Here is an 18,894-nt window from a genome sequence, read left to right on the forward strand (position 1 = left end):
CATGTTCATTCAAGTGCATCTTTTTTCACACACATAAAACCATCTTCTCCTCCTCCAACTTGCTAGGCCTCTTGATTTTTTCTTTTAAGGATTACTTGTTCAATTAACTATGTTGTTATTGACCTGTTTTCTACCTATTAGCTGTGGGAACAATTCTTATATTCCATCTAAAATTCACAGTTTGCTATTAAATTTACAACTTGACTAATGGTATCTTGCATCATACAGAAGTATCCACTTTCATGAATTCCAGCCTCTTCTTTTTTTTTTTTTTTGGTTTTTCGAGACAGGGTTTCTCTGTGTAGCTTTGCGCCTCTCCTGGAACTCACTTGGTAGCCCAGGCTGGCCTTGAACTCACAGAGATCCGCCTGGCTCTGCCTCCCGAGTGCTGGGATTAAAGGCGTGCGCCACCACCGCCCGACTCCAGCCTCTTCTTATCTGAAGGATTTATGTTTGTTAAAGAAAGCCATTTTCCATTCCCAAGCTGTAAAACTAAAATTGATCTTCCACCTTCCATTCTAATATTTTATTTTATTTTTGATTTTTTGAAATTAAAGGATAATTGCACAATTTCCCCCTTCTCTCCCCTCTCTCCAACCCCTTTCATGCCCCTATCCCTACCTTTCTTCCTCTCTAATACATGACCTTTCTTCTTTGTTATTGTTATATATATGCATAAATATATAACTACAACCTGTTCGGTCTGGTTAATGTTACTTTGTGTACATGATTTCAGGGCTGACCGCTTGGAATTGGATAACCCATTAGGGGTTCATAAAAGGGAATCCTGTTTCCCCTGCTCTCAGCATTCCTGAGCTGCTTGTAGCTCTTTGTTTGTGGGTGGGCCCTAGGAGACACCCCTTCCATGACACCATGTGCCTCGGCTTCTCCTCCACGCAGGAGCTGCCAAATCCTGCAGCTGACACTGTTCTTCTGGTAGATTTCCTGGCTTTTCCATGACCTTGGCTGAGCAAACAGGCTGTAGATTTGACCTGGAAAACCCTTCTTGTGTGTTTTGAGCTTCACAAGCCACCGCTAGTGTGTCTTCCTCACTTGGGTCACCCAGGATGATGTCCATCCTGGACTCCCTGTGCCAGAGACCATGATGGTCAGGTGATGAGGCTGGAGATTGTATATATATGTGTGTGTGTGTGTGTGTGTGTGTGTGTGTGTGTGTGTGTGTGTGTGTGTGTATGGGTATATGTGTGTGTGTGTCTGTGTGTGTGTGCGCTAGGGATAGAACCCAGGACCTCATTCATGCTAAGCAAGTCTTCTCCCTCTGTGCACAGATTTGATAACCAACAGCCAAGGAAGACACAGCCAGGTGAACCATGTAGGAGCTTTCTGAGGTAGTGAGTCGGGGATTTACAGACTGCCTTCCCTGCAGGGGCTTTCCCAAAGCTCTGTTTGTCCTAGAGACTGCCTTCCCTGGCTGAGGACTAAATGTACTGGACAAATGCCAGACATTTGAAATGGGAATACACGGCCACATGTGGAAGTATAGTCTTGCCCAAGTACTGTCTTATCCCTGCCCTTCCTTTGTCCTGACACAGCCAGGGGCAGAAATAAAAATATGTGGCAGATCACGTCTATCTTCTCTGCTGCCTAGAGAACCCAGTGGAAACTGGGACGGTCCAGGGACGGGTTAGGGGAGTAATGTACCCAGGGTCAGGGTCTGCTGAGGATTTGTGTTGGTTATCAAATCTGTGCACAGCAACCCCAGCCCCAAACTTTTCAAACTGTCTATTTAACAATTGGTCATTCTGTGACTGTGTTAGGAGTATCCAGCCTTCTGGTGGCGTTCCTCTTGTTCTGGCTTCCTACTACTCTCACAAATCCCAGGGCAGCTTTTTGTGCTCAGTGTGAGGCGGCTTGCTTCTCCTATCCGTGATGCTTGATGGCTGTGGTCAGCACTACACAGGAAGTGGAAGGCAAGCTTCAGAGAAACGGAGGAGCAGGCAGGGGAGCCTTCAGGAGTTACTCCTGCTTCAGAGCCTGCACAGATCTCCCTCAGCCTCGGTGGGTGGGTGTGGGTCCCACCTGAGAACAGTAGTATACAGAGGAAAGGCAAGACAAAGAGGTGTGCCCTCGGAGGTAGGCACACCAACCCCACCCTGGCAGCACCCATAGCAACAGTCACAAAGGAAGAGTCCCTACAAGGAAACTGTACCCTGGGCTATGGGTGCCACTGACCTTCATGGCCTGGACGGTCCAATCCTGAGCTAATCAAGAGCATCTACTCCTGCACCAGACCAGACCTCACCACACCGACACTAGCCGTCCAGAGGGCTCCTGCCTCACACTGTGAGGGGTGGGGTTGCTGTGAGACTGTGTCTCTTAGAAATGACAAGGAAGCTTTGCCAATGATACCTACCTAAACAATATGGCTGCCTAAACAAGACCTGAGCAAGTATAGCATCAATAGACACGCTTACATGGAAGGGGTATCTCATAGGATCTGAGCCGGGTGGTGGTGGCACACACCTTTAATCCTAGCACTCGGGAGGCAGAGGCAGGCAGATCTCTGTGAGTTCGAGGCCAGCCTGGTCTACAGAGTGAGATCCAGGACAGGCACCAAAAGTACACAGAGAAACCCTGTCTAGAAAAAAACCAAAAAAAATAAAATAAAATTAGGATCTGGAGAGACGGCTCGGTGCTTAAGAGCACTGGCTGCTCTTGCAGAGGACCTGGGTTTGGTTCATAGCCACATGGTAGCCAATAAACACCTGTAATTCTAATTCCAGGGAATCGAACAATGGGATGCCTTCTTCTGGCCTCCATGGGCACCATGCATACACGTGGCACATGCACATATATGCAAGAATAACATGCCAGGCGGTGGTGGTGCAGCCGGATGGTGGTGCGTGCCTTTAATCCCAGCACTTGGGAGGCAGAGGCAGGTGGACCTCTGTGAGGTCGAGGCCAGTCTGGTCTACAAAGCAAGTTCCAGGACAGCCAGGGCTATTCCACAGAGAAACCCTATCTCGAAAAACAAAATAATAAAAAAAAAAGAATTAGAATAACACTCATACACATTAAAAAATCTTAAAATTTTCATTATAAATTGTAGTGGGTAGCCATTCCAGCTTTGATCTGGAAGTTCCAACTCCCATTGAGGCTTCGGTAACTGTCATGCCTACAAGGCGGGGCCAAGAGAGGACCCTGAAGACCCAAGATCCGGATGCACCACCTCTCTTGGTTCCTGGACCCTGGACGCTGGAGGTAGACCAAGCAGAGTTTTCCAGAGAACACCGCCGGACTGCGCTGTGTCTTTCCCAGACCCTGCAACCTACCTATCCCTTCACTTGTAAGTTACACCACTAAATAAACCTCCCTTTTAACTACGTGGAGTGGCCTTAAACATTTCACCAATAATAAATGTTATTTTCTATAATAATATTATCATATGTGTTAGTGTGCATGCATACATGTTGAGTATGCAGGGGATTGGCATGTATGTTACTGTGTGCATGCGAAAGTGAGAAGGCAACTTGTGGGACTTGGCTCTCTCCTTCCCGTGTGGGTGCTGAGGAGCAAGCTCGGGTCGGCAGGCTTGCAGCAGCTGCCTTTATCCACTGAGCTATCTCTCCTGCCCTGCAAAGGGGCTTTTCTTCAGCATCTCAGGACTCGGGGGGAGACTGGACACAAGAGCTAAACCACCCCACAGCTGATGATTATCTCAGTGATTTCACCCTTGCAAGCTCTTCTCTCCCCACACTCCCGGGTCTCCTGAACCACGACAAGGACGGTGCAGGAACTTCTCGACACTCTTCATCTGGATCCCTTAAATCTTCTCTACTGTATTTGCTTTGTCTTTGGCATTGCGATGAGTAACCTTGGTTGTGAACTTCTGTCTAAAATCAATTTAAAACACAAACTACTGGGCACTCGTGTGAGGGATTTTCTTGAGCAGATTAAATGAAGCATCCACCCTAAATCTGTGCAGTACCTGCTGGTAGTAATCCCGATAGAAAGAAGGTCATGGAAGAAGGAAACTGCTTTTTGCCTGCTGGCTACTACTCTGTTGCTGTAGCATCCCTTCACCTATATTAGAACCAAATTCTTAGGAATTCAAATGGAGGCCAAAGACCAGTCTCTCCAGATGTACTGGTGGTTATGTGTGTCAACTTGACACAAGCCAGAGTCATTAGAAGGGAAGGCACCTCAGTTGAGGAAATGCCTCCATGAGGTCCAGCTGTAAAGCATTTTCTCAATTAGTGATCAAGTGGGGGGGGGGCATGGTGGGTGTTCCTATCCCTGGGCTGGTGGTCCTGGGTTCTATAAGAAAGAAGGCTGAGGGCTGGAGAGATGACTCAGAGGTTAAGTTAAGAGCACAGGCTGCTCTTCCAGAGGCCCTGAGTTCAATTGCCAGCAAACACATGGTGGCTTACAACCATTTACGAGATCTGGTGCCCTCTTCTGGCCTGCAGGCAGACAGAACACTGTATAATAAACAAACAAACAAATAAATAAATAAATAAATAAGTAAGTAAGTAAGTAAGTAAGTAAGTAAATAAATAAATCTTTAAAAAAAATGGCTGAGCAAGCCATTGGAAGCAAGCCAATAAGCAGCACCACACTTCATGCACTTCATGGCTTCTCTGCATCAGCTCCTGCCCTGTTTGAGTTCCTGTCCTGACTTCCTTCAGTGATAAACAGCAATGCTGAAGTGTAAGCCAAATAAACCCATTCCTCATTGCAGCAATTGAAACCCTAACTAAGACACCAGGAATCTTCCAGACTTTTAACACTATATTGAGTCTGCTGAGACATCCATTCTCATGGACTGAGCAACTACCAGATTCTTGGCCTCTCCAGTGTGAGACAGTCACTGCTGGACTACTTGTACAGCATCCTGAAGCCAATCTAATAAATCCTCTTTTAATAGATGTATATTTATCCTATCAGTTCTGTTCCTTTAGAGAACCCTAATACAGGCATATATATGTATATGTTCATATGCACTCATACATATACACATGTATATAGATATATATGTAGATATAACTACATGAAGGTATATATATATATATATATGTGTGTGTACATGCATATGAGCTCTTCATGAGTAAGTTGTATACATGATGTTCATTTATTTCTATTCATAAAACCAGACAATCTAAAATTGACCACATACTCAGTCACAACAAGTCTCAACAGATACAAGAAAACTGAAATAATCCCCTGTATCTTATCAGACCACCATGAATTAAAGCTGGATTTCAACAACAGAAACAACAGAGAGCCTACAAACTCTGGGAAACTGAACAACTCTCTACTGAGTTACCACGGAGTCAAGGAAAAAATAAAAAAAGAAATTAAAGACTAAAAAACCAGAGAATTTCCCTTTATGACCAGAGCAGTGACTCAAAGCTAGAAATAAAAATATAGTGCTATTATCTAATCTATAGACTTTGCTCAGATCTTAGCCTGCCTTTAAATCTCTGCTTCCAACAGCCTGTAGGGCACCTTCAACCTATCATAAGCTCTCTTTTTTTTCTTTTTTTTTTTGTTATTGAACATAGACAACGATGCAAATAATCATCGTTGTTAAACATCTGCTATGAATAGGGCTTGGAATATTATACTTCGTTTTTAGCAAAAAGGGTATTTTTCAAGTTTAACAGATGGTGAGGGGAGAACCCTCACTTTTGTGGTATGGGAGTACTGGGGCTGAATTCAAGTTGGGTAACAGCTGGGGAAATGGAGTGGAAGACAAGTATCCTTCTCAATACATTATTGGCTTGGGAAATTTGCATATGATCAGATGAGACTTCCTGGGGCCAAGGGAGGCTGAGTGAAGCCAGAGGAGCGCGGGAAGAGGCGCCAAGAGTGGAGGTGGGCTGCAAGGGAGTTTGTTGAGCGTTTTAGGATTCACGGTTGAAGCCCAGCTCTGCCTCTTACTAACCATTTCCTAAATCTCTCTCTGCGATGTGGTTTGCACCCATCCACTGTCCTCCTGGTCATTTTGTATAATTTTAGGTGAAGCGATTTTCTACAGAAATGGTTCTCATCTGCCGCCCGCAGAGCCACTGTGTCCGTGCAGGTGAATGGGGTCGGATGACAGCATCTGGCCGCTTGGCAGGTCGAGCAAGCGTGCCCATATCAGGAGCTGCTGGGCCTGGCCACGGCCAGTGACGTTTCTGATGTTTATTATTGCAATGGAAGGGATTGAGGACATTTTCTTTTACTCCTCTGTTTTGGAAGAGGGTTCATGTAAGGTGTACCGAGAAGCAGAGCGTAGGGACAGGTATGGGTTCCTAGTCTACCGGATGAGGAGGTAAAAGCGACGGCACGGCGCGGCACTGTCTAGGATCGCCAGTCAGGGCCCACGCCACGGCCCGGAAGGGAACACACCAAATCACTGCCACGCAGGCGGAGACCGCTCCTGCTGGCACCGACCTCCGCGGACCGGGCCGTGTCCCGCCTCTCCCAGGCACGCACGCGCACGCGCGTGCTCTGTCTTCCGGCCTCCGTTGAGCGTCAAGCGCACCCCTCGACCGGAACCGGAAGTGGGCCCCCAAGCCAGGAGGAAGAAGCCGGCGCGGCCCCGTCAGCAGCCGGCCGCGGCTGTTCTGGAGGACGGCGGCCGCGCTCCTGGGAGCGGGTCTGGGGTCCGGCCGGCGGCCCGGAGGTGCGGCGCCATGAAGCTGTACAGCCTCAGCGTCCTTTACAAAAGCGAGCCCAAAGCGGTGCTGCTCAAAGCCGCGTACGACGTGTCTTCCTTCAGTTTCTTCCAGAGGTCCAGGTGAGTGGGCCGGGCCCGGGGGGCCGGACCGGGAGGCCTGGAGTCGGGTTTGGGTCCGGGAGGGCGGGGAGGCAGGTCTCCCCAGGCGGAGCCCAGCCACGGCCTCAGGCGGCGGGCTGGAGGGGAAGGAGTCAGCATCCCTGGTAAAGGGCCCTGCCACCCCACAATATTGCCCTGTTGTGGAAAGATTAGAAAGAATCCTTGCAAATCGTGCGGATGACCAGGTTCACTTCCGAATGTTGTGAGGTAGGATATCGAGACCCCGAAATAAGTATGTTGACTACCACCTCGCACCCTGTGATTTAACCAGAGTGTTTGGTATCTTAACAGCCACCTTGGTAGTTTGTTAAAGCCAGTGGTTCTCAACCTTCCTAACGCTGCGACCCCTTGATGGAGTTCCTCATGTTGTGATGAACCATTCCCCGCCCGCCCCCCGCAACATAACATTGTTTGCCTTGCTATTTCATAACTGTAGTTTTTCTACTGTTGTGAATAGTAATGTAAATATTTTTGGAAATAGAGGGTTGTCGATGGGGTTGCGACCCACATGTTGAGAGCCGCTGGTCAGAGCCCTTTCCAACAACCCGTGTGAGAGGTATGGAGGCATTCTTTTTATGACTGAAGTCACTGATCCCTCAAGGATTGGGCGTCGGGCCCAGCTAGAAGTCAAACTCATATTCTGTTTCTTAGTGTTTAGGCCTTGGTGATCAGGAAGGGTCCACACTTTTGATTTGGAAGGAAGCATTGAATTTGTAGGGCTTATTGGCTTTTAAAGGGGTCTGATGTGCATTAATTGGAAGTGCCCCAGACACCCAATCCATTTGTGGGAGTGGGCAGAGTGATTTCAGATATAAAAGGAGAAAGACCCAATAGCATAGGACCTGTGGTCATTTTGCCCCAAAGTCTGGGGGAAATCTGCCTTTCTGGGTTCTGTCTCTGATCTTGACCATTCTAAAGACTTGATATAAGTGGAATCATATACTGTTTGTCTTTTTGTGTCTCACTGATTTTACTTAGCAGAATTGCCCCAAGGTTCATCTATGTTGCTGCAGATACCAACATTTTCTTCCTTTTAAAGTCTATACAACATTGAGTTTTATGAGGAATGGTGCCATGTGTGCACTGGCACCTGCACGTAGGTGTGCACCAATATGAATACACACAAAGAGACCCCGCTCACAGTTTTCTGTGGTGCGGATTCCCAGAAGTGGAATCACTGTGTCATCTCTTGGCTCCTTCTAGTTCTTCCTGCCTCTCTACTTTATGTTCCCTGGCCTCTGTTCTGTGCTTGACGGTGTTTTTCTCTGATGGAACCTTTGGTGCCAACTTGGCTCTGATCTTTTAATTTTTTCCCTTTCTTTTTTTTTGGTTTTTTGAGACAGGGTTTCTCTCTGTAGCTTTGCGCCTTTCCTGGAACTCGCTTTGGAGACCAGGCTGGCCTGGAACTCACAGAGATCCGCCTGGCTCTGCCTCCCGAGTGCTGGGATTAAAGGCGTGCGCCACCACCGCCCGGCTAATTTTTTCCCTTTCTATTTATATGAAAGATTCTCAGAGCTTTTATTGTACCTCTGTCTTATTCTTTGGCATCCTTACATTAGCTAGTCTCAGGTGACTAGCGGTGACACAGAGAGACACATGTTCCGATCTAGTGAGACCCCTCATTTTCATCTTTCATGCCAACATGATTACTGAAGTCTTTGATAATCTCTCACAATTAATGCGCTTCTTCCTAATCACGTGATTGTACCCCTGCTCTAAATATTGTCTTTTTAGTTCTATTGCAAAGGCTTTCTTGAGAATTTAAGAAAAAATTTAAGGAGTATTTTTTGTGATTATTTTGACCATGCCATTCCCTCATGATAATAATAGTATATTGTGTGCCAGGCAAGGTACCAGGTGCTTTTCATATATTAACTCATTTTAACTATCACACCAGACTTGATTTTACTACTGAGGTCAGCACAGTAATTTGCCTGACACTTAGGAAGTCTTGAAATCTCTGAGTTAGATCTTCAGATTTTGCAGTTAAGAATCCTGTACTGCAAGGTATGGTGGTGCACACCTTTGATCTCAGCACTCAAGAGGCAGAGGCAGGTGGACCTCTCAGCCTGGTCTACGTAAGAGTTCCAGGACAGCCAGGGCTACATAGACCCTGTCTCAAAATACCAACAAACAACCCTTTTACTGAGGGCTAGCTGCCCTTTATCATGCATCTCCAGTTGAAGGTTTCTTATCTGTCCTCTGGCTGGACCACCTGAAATTCTTCCATTCTGGCCAGGTCTACAGCTCTCCTTTGGGCCCATAACAAATGTCTGTTACAGCTTTATGAGCTGTTTCCACTTCTTTCCTTGACTAAGTAAGCTGTTCTTTCCATTCCTTCTACAGTGCTCGGGCATCAGCAGACCTGGCCAAGCTCTTGCCCAGTGTGTAGGTCTGTGGCATTCCCAGCCAGGGCTATCCTGTGGCCAGAGCACTAACTGGTGTGCTTCTGCCTGACTGGTTCTGCCACTGGTGTTTTTCTAGAGCAGTGTGTATTTATCCTGCTTCTTGGAAGCTAGTACAGGAGCTGCTTTCTGCTTTCCCACTAGGTCCTGAGCATGTTGGCTTTTTAAAAAATTTCAATCACATTTTAATTTCGTGTGTGTGTGTGTGTGTGTGTGTGTGTGTGTGTGTGTGCGCGCGCGCGTGCACATCATGGGATACTTACGGAGGTCAGAGAACAACTTGGGAAAGTCATTTCTCTCCTTCCACCATGTGAGTTACAGGGATCAAACTCAGGTTGTCAGATTTGACAGTAGGTGCTTGTATCTAAAGAGCCAAATCTCTGGACCCCAAATCATGTTTTGATTGAAATGTTAAATTGACTGTATCCTAAAGACAATGTCTGAGCTATCTGGAAGCGATTGGTACACAGACATGGCTTGAATAGTGGTATATGCATTTATGTTCATATCCAATGTGTTTATTATTGTTTCTAAAGTTAGGAGAGAGTGAAATAAAAACTAAGAGGCAATGACTGTCTCCTTAACTTAGAACCTCAGAGGTCTCCTTCCATTGTGCTTGGGCAGTGTGACTTGAAAGAAGGTTATAAATATGTTTTGTGTTCCCTAGTGTTCAGGAATTCATGACCTTTACAAGTCAACTGATTGTGGAACGCTCGGCAAAAGGCAGCAGAGCCTCTGTCAAGGAACAAGGTAAGAGGACTCACCACCTTCTGAGTGCCAGCCTGGCTGTCACACCGTAAACAGCACATGGTGCTACCTGCACCATGTGATTGCTCCCAGGACTGTAATCTTCTGCTACCCCGTTTCCTCTCCTTGCTCCTCCTATTTATCCAGAATTCTGAACCCATTGTTGACGTCCAAGCTCACTGTACAAAACTTACTATGCAGCTGTACTTGCTTAGCTTCCACTAAGTAAAGATTAGACTCACTGGACGCAGCCTGTAGGCTGAGAGGTGACAAGGACTGAGTCTTTGGGGCCAGCAGCTTTCCCATAGGCTGAGAGGTGACAGGAACTGAGTCTCTGGGCCCTCAGCAGCCTTCCCATAGGCTGAGAGGTGACAGGGACTGATTCTCTGGGCCCTCAGCAGCCTTTCCATAGCCTGAGAGGTGATAGGGACTGATTCTCTGGGGCCTCAGCAGCCTTCCCATAGGCTGAGAGGTGACAGGGACTGATTCTCTGGGGCATCAGCAGCCTTCCCATAGGCTGAGAGGTGACAGGGACTGATTCTCTGGGCCCTCAGCAGCCTTCCCATAGGCTGAGAAGTGACAGGGACTGAACTCTGGGCCTTCAGCAGCCTTCCCATAGGCTGAGAGGTGACAGGGACTGATTCTCTTGGACCAGCAGCAAGCAGCCTTCCCATTCTGCTTTTCCTCCCAGAGTTGCAGATACTTCAAAAGAGGATTTCTAGCTAGCACTTGTGAGGTAATACTGTGTTCTGTGTTCCTTAAGTTTTGTGGGGATTTTGTTTGTTTGTTTGTTTTTTGAGCAGAATCTTTCCTTTATTTCATAATTCTGATTTTGGATATCAGTTTGGGGCATTATTTTAGACTCACACATTTCACAAACAGATTTGAAGTTACATGAATTTCATCAGGCATAAACAAAGACGACTGTGCTAGCTGACTTTGTGTCAACTTGCCACAAGTTATAGCGTCCTCAGAGAGGAGAGAGCCTCGGGTGAGGACAGGCCTCCAGGAGATCCAGCTGTAAGACATTTTCTCAATTAGTCATCAGTGGTGGGGGAGGGCCCAGCCCATGGTGGGAGGAGCCATCCCTGGCCTGGTGGTCTTGAGTTCTATAAAAAGGTGGGCTGAGCAAGCTGTGGGAAGCAAACCAGTGAGGAGCTCCCTTGCACGCCCTCTACATCAGCTCCTGGCTCCAGGTTCCAGCCCGGCTTGAGTTCTTGTTCTGACTTCCTCCGATGGTGGACTATGATCTGAAAGTATAAGCTAAATAAACCCTTTCCTTCCCAACTTGCTTTATGGTCATGGTGTTTCATTGCAGCAAAAGAAACCCTAACTAATACAACAACCTCACATAGGCGGTAGCCCTAGGATAGAGTTCCTGAATTGATGATAGAGTCACAGACACAGATGCTGTCAGTGATATGACCATATATTCTCCATAATGAATATCTGTGCTGTGACTCTCACAGAAATGAAAAGGACTCATGATTGTGTCTCTGCAGTCGCTCCTTTGTGCTGTCTGCCCTTCCTGGTTTATCACTTAAGGACTGTTCCGCACACTGGCAAGCTCCTCAGTTTCTATGGAAACTGACTCCATGTTTGGTTCTTTCTTATTTGGGAATGGATACAAAATAAGATGGTTATTCTCCATCTCACCTCCTCTCTGTTCTTGTTGATCTCTGCCCTTCTCTGATTCCTAGGACATAAAATCCTTCCCTCTTTTGTTTTTCTTTCTGTTTAATACTGGAATCTTCTGGGTCAGATCCTTAGAACGTGGAGGTTGTTATTTGTAAGCTCTCATCCTTGGTTCTCTTATTCTGGGGATGTGGTTGGCCATTTCATCTCTGAAACCTTTCAAAGCGATGAAACTCAACAGCCCTGTAGACTCTGATTATTTTGCAGAGGCCTTTTGTAAACCATACCGTTTAATCATATGACAACTGTAGTGCAGTAACACTAGAGACCTCAGCCAGGACTTGCTAATTTTTTTCTAGACAGTTCCTCTTAGCCACCTACCACAGGCTGGAGTAGGTCAAACCATGTCTTATTACAGGAGTTTGAAGATTGAAGCCCTCGGAGGTAATTTTCTGCTTCTCAGCTACTCTTAAGAAATTATTTTAAGAAAGTAGAAGTAGCTTGTCTTGCCTGGTGTACCCTCAATTTAGGAACAGCACAGAGCCTCGAGGGCCATAAATTGCTAAGACTTAGCCAGGCCAGGCCTGAGCTAAAGGCAGTGATCTGGAATTGCTCTGAGGGACATTGCCTCTGGTGTGTTTTCCATTCCTGGCAGCTCATTTCGATCTCATTATACACATATCTCAGGGAACGTAGGGTATTAGTCAGCTCCTGGGTATGGCCCATAGAACTGTGGTACAGAGCCTTTCAGTAGGCCTCCCTACTCAGCGCAGTTGAGTTTCACAGTGGTTTCAGAGTGGCTTTGTTTGCCTAGAAAGCAGGAGCTAGCATTATGATGCATTGGCAGAGTCAAAACTGTCAGTAGCCACATGTGAGATCTCTTGTCTCTTTAGAGTATCTTTGCCATGTCTACGTCCGGAGTGACAGTCTTGCAGGTGTGGTCATTGCTGACAGCGAATATCCTTCCAGAGTGGCCTTTACCTTGCTGGAGAAGGTGAGTGTGTTGTTGGACTAGACTGAGATGACAAGTATGGAGCATGGTAGACCTAGTACCTGAAGCACACGGGATGACTGGTCCAGAGGCCACATCTTCAGCCATCATTTCCACCCAAACCAGGAGACATTTGAAATCCCTACCTATATATATTTCCTCCTTGGTGCTAACTCTGCCCTTCATGTGACCTGTATTCCTGCCACTGGGTTACATTACCTCTCCTCTAGAGTAGGGCACAGCTCCACCCTCTCCCCTTCGCTTTTCCTGAAGGTTTCTGTTCTCTTCCTTTTGCTGCTGCAGGCGGTCACTGTAGTTCTCTCCCTGGTGTAGGTCAGTGGCTTCATGGAGTTTATTGTTGCTTTGTTTTTGAGACAGAGTCTTACTATGTAGCCCTGCCTGGCTTAGAACTCATAATGTAGACCAGGTTGGCCTCAAACTCAGGGTTCCACTTGTCTCTGTCTCCTGAGTACCGAGGTTAAAGGCATGTGCCAGCACACCGCACCCATTCCCACTCACTCTGTGGTGTTTAGTACCCAATAACTTCTGCTTGTAAACTTGGAGGCAGAAGCTATCTTGTCCTGTTCCTCGTTGCATTAAACACTTCTGGGCACATGGAATCTGGTGGTTGCTTACATCCAAAGAACCTAGATCACTTTCTGGAAGAATTACTTTGGAAAACTAGAGAGGCCTAGTTTAAAACTAGTGTAAAATGAGAATACTTTCATCATTCTCCAGGTGAAGTTTACCCTAGGCTGGGCACACTTTCCTTTTGTTTCTAGACTACTTAGGATGTGTTTTATTCCTAAACATTTGAAAAGAGGAACTTGAACCTAGACTGTTCTCTTGCCATTAGATGGCCTTGTACCCTGGGGAGCCTAGGAGCCTCATTTGGGATGAGTGCTGTTGGTGAAGCTGGGTCACTGAAGGTGCTGGTGCCCACGGTGGGAGATACGTTGCGTCTCCTTTGTTTTACAGGTACTAGATGAATTCTCCAAGCAGGTCGATAGGATAGATTGGCCAGTAGGATCACCTGCTACAATCCAATACACAGCCCTGGATAGTCACCTTAGTAGATACCAGGTGAGTTTAAAGAAACGTCTTCTAGAATCTGCCCAGAAGCTCTGTGATCTGGGCAAGGTCAGTAGCCATGGTAGTTCAAGGCTGATGTACAGGTGAACTGTCCGTTTGAAAAGCACAGAGAAATACTTTCAGACTTAGAAATATAGCTCTAGACAGGCTTTCGATTTCTCTGTTCTAAGCCTTTGTATTGTGAGAGTTCGTTCAGCTTCCTTGGTTTGATTCTGTTTATAGGTAATGACTCTGTTCTTAGTCTTGCTTTTGTTCTGGTTCCTAGAACCCCCGAGAAGCTGATCCCATGAGTAAAGTACAAGCTGAACTGGATGAGACCAAAATCATTCTGGTAAGCAGGAAGGTGGAGAGGAAACGTGCCACTGACCAAACAAAGTCCATTTTTATTTTAATGATAGTCACAGCCTGCTCCAGGAAACTTCATCACTCTCTGTGTACCCCATCTTAGTTCCCAGCACCTCTACTTAGAGGGGACCAAGCTAGGAGTCCGTGTGAGCCTAGTGTATGCTGCCAGGTGAGCTTCTGCAGTGAGCTGGATTCATTCCCAGCCTTCGGCTAACATGTCGGGTTCCATGAATTGCTCAGCTGTGTGCAGGAATAAAGGGCAGTTTGGATAATTCCTCAATCGATACCATTGCACACAAGTGTACAGCTGCCTGGCAGTAGCTGTCTGGGGAAGGAAATGAGCTGCTCTTGAGTATGCGCCAGGCAGCAGGACCACTGCTCTTGTGAGGGCTCCATCTCTGTCGTCCTCTTTCCCCAAGGCAAGGATTGTAGTGCTGACAGACTGAAGCTCTGTCATGTTTCCTGTCATGGTGCTACCAGTAGGCATTAATCTATCATGTTTATGATTTGTGTCTGTAATTCTGAATTTTGAAGGAGCCATATTTTTAAATAACAAAAGGAAACATTGAAATGTAATGTTATTTAATCTAGAATATCCAAAATCTTTCCACCCTATCTTCAGAATAAAAAATTCACTAATGTGTTTCCTTTTTTTTTTTTTTTTTTTTTTTTTTTTGGTTTTTCGAGACAGGGTTTCTCTGTGTAGCTTTGTGCCTTTCCTGGGATTCACTTGGTAGCCCAGGCTGGCCTCGAACTCACAGAGATCCGCCTGGCTCTGCCTCCCGAGTGCGTGTTTCCTTTTATAACTTTTTTCTTTATTTTTTATTTTATATGTAAGGGTGTTTTTGCCTGCATGTTATGCCTGGCCACAATATTTGTGCAGTGCCCTTGGATGCCAGAAGAAGACATTGAATCACCTGGGACTGCAGTTAGAGATGGTTGTGAACTGCCATGTGGGTGCTGGGAATCGAACCCAGGTCCTCTGGAAGAGAGCCAGTGCTCTTAACCTCTGAGCCATCTCTCCAGTCCTACTAGTGAAGTGGTTTGCATATGAGCCTGAGTCTCTGAAAGCTGTTGCGTTTGCACATGAAGAACATGCTAGGGCCTGTCTCACCTCAAGTGCTTGGCAGCTGTCTGGCTCCTGGTCAGATGACACAGCTTTGTCACCATGTTAGTTTCCTGTGGCTGCTAAGGAGGAGCCATAAACTGTATGACTCCACACAACAGAAGTACGTTCTCCCTCAGGAGGCTGGAAGTCTGATAGTGAAGTTTGCGCAGGCTGCTTCCTTCTGGGGCCATGTGAACAGGGTCTGCTGTAGGCCTTTCTCTGGTTCCTGACGGCTGCTGGCGCTGCCTGCTGTGCCTTCGTCCTCCTGTGTCGTCACAGTCTTCTCTGTGGGCTCCGTTTCTGTTGTGATGAAGAGGTAGTCGTGGCCACTCTAGTCCATCACCACCACACCTTAAACGGGTGACACCTGCAAAGACCTTATTTCCAAAGGAGGTCACATTCAGAGGTTCTGGGCGGATGTGAATTTTGGATAGCCACTGTCCATCCTAGCACAGTTGTGTAGTTCTCATCTATGTCTTTCTCTTCACATAGAAACCTCTGCACGTGTGTGCTTACGGCACACAAGTACAAATACAAGCTTTCCTAGAGCAGTGCTCGTCTGAATCTGTGCTGGGAAAAATAGTGGGAAAGCCCCAGGCCCTGCCTGTGCTCTTGACTTGACTGGAGGTATCTTCTGGGACTGTGTCCCAGTGCTTGTTGGTGTCTGTTGGGTAGGAGCCCAGAGGAGGGAGTTCTAGCCACTCAGCTTCCATAAGGGCCTGTTGTCAGCAGCCACTTAACTGAGCAGAGCCAAGAGTTCTCTTCTCTCTTTTGTCTAGCATAACACCATGGAGTCTTTGTTAGAGCGAGGTGAGAAGCTTGATGACTTGGTATCCAAATCAGAAGTACTGGGAACACAGTCGAAAGCCTTCTATAAAACTGTGAGTAGCGCTGCCTGGCCCTCCCTCCGGGTATCCCTCCCACAGAGCCATTGCAGCGTGTTTCTCTGGCCCTCTTTACTTAATCAGGATTGGATTTGGGTACCACTCCTTGGGATGTGGGAGCCTAAAGCAAGTGCTTCAGCCCAGTGATTGGCAGCTCACACTCAGGCATTGTACTTGACTAAGGCTCTGCCTGGCTGGGTTCAGAGGCAGCACCCCTTCCCATTCTGACTCCCCTGTTGGCAGAGCAGTTAGGCATTGGTCCTTAAGAAGCCAGCAGCTCCCCTTTCTAAATGCATTAGTTCTCTGACGAATTTCCCTGTCATTGCAGGGCTCCTCCTGCTGACTGAGTTTCTCTCCAGGCATTACTTAAATTTCCAATTGTGAACATTGTGTTGTTCTGTTTCGTTTAATGTGTGTGGGTGTTTTGCCTGCATGTATGTATGTATACCACATAAATGCCTGAAGCCCATAGAGGCCAGAAGAGGACATAGAATTCCTTGAAACTGGTGTTAGAGACAGTTGTCAGCTGCCATGTGGGTGCTGGGAATTGAACCCTTATCCCCTGGAAGAGCAGCCAGTGCTCTTAACTGCTGAGCCATCTCCTCAGCCCCAACATTGTATTCTTGGCCCACTGTGGGATAGTAGTGGAGACGAATCTGCCCATGCATATTTACATTGAGTTGCATATTGGAGGAAAATGACCAGTAGGGCTAGGAGGGTGGCCTTTGATGAGAAAGCAAGAACAGGTACAATAGCAGCCCTACAAACATGAGCCAGAACCATGTTTCTTCTCGAAAGACCATTCTCCAGAAAGAAACACGTCAGGGCCATCTGATAGCACTGAGGTAGGTCCTCGGGCAACCCGGTTCCCATTGCTGCTGCTGTTGCTTACACATGGTCTGACAGCCGGAACTTTATCGATTCATTGAGAGCATCAGTGGGGTGTGAAAAAATGTACAGAGCCCAGACTAGCAGTGGAGGCAGTGTCGCTGTGGGCAGCTTGCTTTGAAGCCTCGAGGGCCAAGTTGGCTTTGCTTTCTCTGTCTGATTGCCTCAGTGGAACCACCAGCCCTCCTTAGCACCCTTCATCCTCTTTTTTTTTTTCTTTTTTCTTTCAAGGCCCGGAAACAAAATTCATGCTGTGCAATCATGTGATGTAGCCCACAGAGGCAGGCGCTGGATCGTCATGTCACATCAGAACTACAGCCCCTGAAGATGAAGCGATACCCTAGAAGAAGACCTGGAGCCAGGCTGACTGGCTGTTTTTATTTGAAGTTCTCAAGAGGAGTGAAGGGGATGACTTAAGGGTGGGAACATTGACGTTCATATGTGTGCTTGTGACTTTGGGACAGAATCTGAGGTCCTCAAAGATGTAATGTTGGGAAAATGAAACCATAAACTCGTAAGTGGCTCTTATAGGTGCTGAAGGGCTTATTCTCAGCTAACCCTGGAAGGCTCTATGGGAAGGAATCTTTTTCCTGATCCTTGGTATGACTTAGGATTTCATTTGTGCATTAATAATATTAACTCTCCAGTGAGTGGGGTGGGGGGAGGGAGTCTCGGGTGATAGGGCTGGGTAGGCAGAGTTTGAACACTCCGGAATTCTACTCTCTTGCACTCTGGGGGTTGGGGGAAGCTCACCATGACCAGCATCAGGACTGTGAAAGGCAGTGGTCACTGGGTCTCCCCTGTTTGGCTTGCCTGTCTGCTAGAATTGGCATCTGCCAGGGACAGGGCCCATCCTAAGTACCTTTATCTGGTAACACAAACATGGCTTGTGAGGTCCTTAGAATGGGCTGAGAAGGGTGAGATGTGTAAGTTGTGGTTTTATCAGCCAGCAGACTGTTCAGACTGGGGGCTGTTCTGGTGTTGGGAGGGTCAGCTGATAGTGTCCATCTTCAGGGGAAGAAGCAGACAGACACAGGTGCCCTCAGCTGTCCAGTGTGGAGGCGCACTCACCTTGACTTGCAGTTGGATTTTGGACATCAAGATCAAAGTAGTGGGGGCTGTCATCTCTCAGAGCTGGTTTATTGGTCTCTGTGTCTACAAGACTGTCTTGGCAACTGCTTGGGGCCTGCATGTTTGAACAAGTCATTCCTGTGGATACCAGGACAGGTGCCAGCAGCCCGAAGATTCCCAGCACTCACCTGTGGTCTGTCCAGCTCTGACCTACAACCCCCATTCCAGTCAGAGACAGCTGCAGGGTAGAGGAGGTTGAGGGGTTGGTCTGAGCTAGCACCCACTGCCAGCACAGTCTGTGGTGAACCCAGGATGTGCTGGGTCTCACATTGCCTCTTCATGTTCTGCTGTGCACAGAGTATATCGTGAGATCCTGTCTCCCCAGAAACAACCGCTGGGATGCTAGTGTCTCTGAGTTTTGAACCAGAGTTGTCTTACTCTGATGATCCCGCAGCCTGTTGAGCTACCCTCAGAGTGCCCATGGGGGGTGGGGTGTCTACTATGGCTTCCAAAATCCTTCCTTACTGGTGTCTGCCTATTTCTCTGGGTACTGCTAGTCAAAGGGCTCAGGCTCTGCCCTGGAGTGGCCTGCCCATATCATTTTCTGCTGCCATAGACCTCGCCATCCCAGGGCCCCCAGACAGCACAGGTCCAGTCTTGCTGGCACTCAAGGTGGAGTAAATGGCCTGGAGTGCTGCCTGTTTTTCTTCTTACTCTGGAGGGTGCTGAGGAAGAATGGGGGTGGGTGGAGGTAGACGTTTGTGGGAAAGAGGTAACCTTTGCCCACATATGGCTGTCCTACAGGGTATCACTCGCCCTGCAATGGATTGAGTTGCCATGTGTTTCCCATCCCCCATTATTCTAATGTTAAATCACTTGGCAAAAGTGTATTTTAATAATGCCTAATTTCTCTGTTCTGTTTGAAAGTTTCTGTCTCAATA

At 47.3% G+C, this 18,894-nt stretch overlaps 1 protein-coding gene across 1 annotated transcript; it reads left to right on the forward strand.

Annotated features, from left to right (window-relative positions):
- Nucleotides 1-6,499: 6,499 nt before the first annotated feature.
- Ykt6 (YKT6 v-SNARE homolog) lies at nucleotides 6,500-17,410 on the forward strand. The gene is made up of 7 exons (XM_052734449.1): nucleotides 6,500-6,748; nucleotides 9,860-9,942; nucleotides 12,468-12,568; nucleotides 13,544-13,648; nucleotides 13,923-13,988; nucleotides 15,890-15,991; nucleotides 17,114-17,410. The coding sequence occupies exons 1-7, from the start codon at nucleotides 6,645-6,647 to the stop codon at nucleotides 17,147-17,149; spliced, it is 597 nt and encodes a 198-aa protein (XP_052590409.1). The 5' UTR covers nucleotides 6,500-6,644; the 3' UTR covers nucleotides 17,150-17,410.
- The last annotated feature ends 1,484 nt before the right edge of the window (nucleotides 17,411-18,894 follow it).

The sequence above is a fragment of the Peromyscus californicus genome, unplaced genomic scaffold (assembly GCF_007827085.1).
Source record: "Peromyscus californicus insignis strain IS unplaced genomic scaffold, ASM782708v3 Scaffold_13__1_contigs__length_99412109, whole genome shotgun sequence".
Lineage (NCBI taxonomy): Eukaryota > Metazoa > Chordata > Mammalia > Rodentia > Cricetidae > Peromyscus > Peromyscus californicus.

Excerpts from the sequence above, each read along its gene's own strand:
- Ykt6 (XM_052734449.1), top strand. The coding sequence starts at position 6,645 with ATGAAGCTGTACAGCCTCAGCGTCCTTTACAAAAGCGAGCCCAAAGCG. Across the intron at positions 12,569-13,543 it reads CCTTTACCTTGCTGGAGAAG|GTACTAGATGAATTCTCCAA; the intron begins GTGAGTGTGTTG and ends TTTGTTTTACAG. Across the intron at positions 13,989-15,889 it reads ATGAGACCAAAATCATTCTG|CATAACACCATGGAGTCTTT; the intron begins GTAAGCAGGAAG and ends TCTTTTGTCTAG.